This window comes from Pteropus alecto, unplaced genomic scaffold (genome assembly GCF_000325575.1).
Source record: "Pteropus alecto unplaced genomic scaffold, ASM32557v1 scaffold3, whole genome shotgun sequence".
NCBI classification, from domain to species: domain Eukaryota; kingdom Metazoa; phylum Chordata; class Mammalia; order Chiroptera; family Pteropodidae; genus Pteropus; species Pteropus alecto.
In genome coordinates, this window is record NW_006442484.1 from 53,927,391 (window position 1) to 53,930,765 (window position 3,375).

Below are 3,375 nucleotides of genomic sequence, written 5' to 3' on the forward strand. Positions count from 1 at the left end.
TAATCAAGGACTGCCTACTCTTGAAGACTATACAATAGATAAATCCTGGCCATTAAAAAAAAAAAATCTGATCTAAAAGCACAGTAAAAAAAAAAAAATACTCGAAAATTGCAGTATATTTTAATATAATGCTAATTGATATTTTGACATTTTCTGCTGTCCTTATGGCTGAGATTTGACAATTTGTGTGGAAGAATTGTGACATATGTAAATAGTATCAGCAAAGGATTTGAATCTGTGTCTTTGAGTAATAAATAGCTAAAAAGTGAGTTTATTTAAAGAAATTTTTTAGATATATTTAGGTAGTAGAAAGTCCAGAACAGTCTATGTTCCTTTTTGTAAAAGCTTGCTGTGTTTGCTATGAAATCTACAAATTTGATAAAACCTTTACATGTATATAGGAAACTTGTAAATTATAAACGTATTTGTCAAGCCATTTAATATGTTAATTCTTACTAAGTTAGATAATTTTCCTGGACAATTTCAAATGACTTCTGAACTCACTGTCTCTTGATGGCTTAAGAAACAGACTATCCCAAGTGAATAGTTTAATTCATTTTACATAGATTGACACAATGTACAAGTATGTATACATAGTGACTTTGCCTCCCAAAATTGACTTTTACTAATTGATAGCATTTTTGTTTTTCAGATATTTCACTGGAAAATTACATTAGGGAAACTAATCCCATTAAAATGTCACTTTAATTTATTATCAAGGCTTTCTTTCATCTTAATTTAATTATTCCATAAACATTCTGACAATTCTTCCTCAATGCTATATTCAAATCCTTCACTGATTTGTATTATCATATATAGTAACTCTATTAAAATATAAAAACACTGTATATGACATATATTGTGTTCATATAGTTTTTTTCTTTTTAATAGCCTAGAACATTTCCAAAGTCATTTTTTCATATAATAGAAGTCAGAAAGTTAATATTTTTAATGGGATAAAAACCATAAGAGTAGTAGATTGATATTTATTACAGTAGGAATCACTTAAATTTTCTGGATTAGAATGCAGGTCCATCGTCAAAATAAAAAGAGAACTATGTCAAATATACCTATTTTTAAGGTATGAAACACCAAAGCTAATATGTTCAATAAAACAGTGGCTTTGAGTTTGTTTTTAATAAATATTATATATCTTAACATGGATATTTCTGTTAGTTCTTAAACTTCTGATGCTGGCATCTGATTGTCTTTAAAATATTTACCAAATATAGAATTCTAGACTCTATTTTATTATAAAATCAGCCCAGACACAGTATCAGATATTAACATGCATACATTGTCACATTATGTATTTGTTTTTAAAAATCTTACCTAGATTGTATGTATTTGACTTGAGGCTATGAAGTAGAAAAACAGAGGATTTACAAGCTCATATCACAACAATTTTTTTTTTTTTTTTTTTACAAACTGCTAAGGCAATAAGAAACCTTTTGTTTATTTTCTTCATGTAAAATTCTTGCTAAATTGTCTACACAGTAGAAATGGAAGAGGCAAAGTTTCTATTTACAGATACAGGGACATGGTTTCCCTCCCACATGTGTAGTAAGATAGGAAAGTAGCTGATAAGGTGTTTTGTAGTATCAACCAAGATGTCTCCCTAATAATACCAGCTAAGGCAATAAGAAACCTTTTGTTTATTTTCTTCATGTAAAATTCTTGCTAAATTGTCTACACAGTAGAAATGGAAGAGGCAAAGTTTCTATTTACAGATACAGGGACATGGTTTCCCTCCCACATGTGTAGTAAGATAGGAAAGTAGCTGATAAGGTGTTTTGTAGTATCAACCAAGATGTCTCCCTAATAATACCAAAGTAGGATTACATGTCATACATAATGATTTATCAAGTCTCAAAAACCGATATGACACAGGGTATAACTGTGATGTTATCAGCAAATGAGTAACCAGCAGCAATTCTGTTCATTTGCCTTTCTTGGGAAGAAGAGGGTTAGGCAACAGGAATAATGAACTCTTTATCTGTTCCATTTGAAAAGTGGATATGAGATAAAGATTTAAAAAAAAAAATATATTAAGCTAATTTTCCCTCCAAATCTATAGGCCTTAGCTAGGTCTTTAGGCAAGAAGAATATATTCATGCCCAATTGTATATGAACTCTTACAGTCTCATTGATTTGTGAATCCCTACAGTGATGTGCTAGAATTGGCCTACAGCAGCCATAGAGTTGATTGTGGTCATCTTTCTCTAATTTCACAGTGATGTCAAGTTGGTAGCTTGAAATCAGCCATGGTAGGACTATTCATACTGTAAAAACTGGCCAACATTACAAATTAGCGCCTTCCCCTCCTCCCCCCATAGAGCTCATGGTTAAATATTTATCAACATACTACTGAATTCATGTGAGGGCTTTCTTTGTGGCAATCAAGAAATTCATTTAATATTGAAGCCTTCTGGTTATAAAGCCATGGATCCAAAGACTTGAGTTAAGAGTGGCACAAAATAGTTAAGCAATACTGCCTCTATTGTATAATGTAATCATGTGACTTTTCTGGTTTTAAGACAATATTTTCAGTGTCATGGATGCTTTTTCCATTTAACTGTTCACTTGAATAGTCATGACTGTAACCTGTACCATCACTGATTGTTGACACTGTGTAAGATGCACTACGAAGAGCATCTGTGTGGGAAAAGCTGTTTCCAAATTGGATTTTATATTGATTCCAGTTTCTTCTCAGAATTGCTTGAACCTATGATAATCAAAAGAAACAGAAAGGACAAAAGCAATCCATTATTTGAAATGAAGATATTGTATTTAATAGTACAATAAAATAAGTTATGTAGAAAAGCTTTTTTAAAATAGCATTAATGTTAATCAGTGAATAATATTTTTCTTTTTCTACTTAATTTTAGAAAGTTAAATTGAGTGGACCATCTTTATATTAGGAAATTCATTAAATTACTCTGTACTTTTAGATTCCATTAATATTTTCCTTTCCATGCCTTATTGTCAAAGCTTTAATAAAGCATACAAATACGTTGTTGTAAAACAGTTAATGCAGACCCCACCACTGGCAACGAGAAAGAAGATAAGGCACACGTATAAGAAAATGGACGACTGTATATATAGAACTATCCTTTACATATTCGTAATGGTAACCACACGTCAAAGATTCAGAACCAAAGTATATAACATAAAACAAGGACCAGAGGAAAAACTCACAAAAGCCAACCAAAATAAATAAAACAAAAACACAAGGACAAGGAAGCAATAGAAACACTGAGCTACCAGAAAGCAAAAGATAAAATGGCTGTAAGAAGACTTTATATTTCAATAATCACCTTAAATGTAAATTGACTGAACTCACCAATAAAAAGGCACAGAGTTGCAGATTGGATC

At 31.0% G+C, this 3,375-nt stretch overlaps 1 protein-coding gene across 1 annotated transcript in view; it reads right to left on the reverse strand.

The window, feature by feature from the left end:
- Positions 1-2,497: 2,497 nt before the first annotated feature.
- Positions 2,498-3,375, reverse strand: part of CALCRL (calcitonin receptor like receptor) — a 38,452-nt gene continuing 37,574 nt past the window's right edge. The window contains exon 12 of the mRNA XM_006921272.3: positions 2,498-2,725. Within this exon, the coding sequence (XP_006921334.1) occupies positions 2,498-2,725 (228 nt within the window). The remainder of the gene's footprint in view (positions 2,726-3,375) is intronic.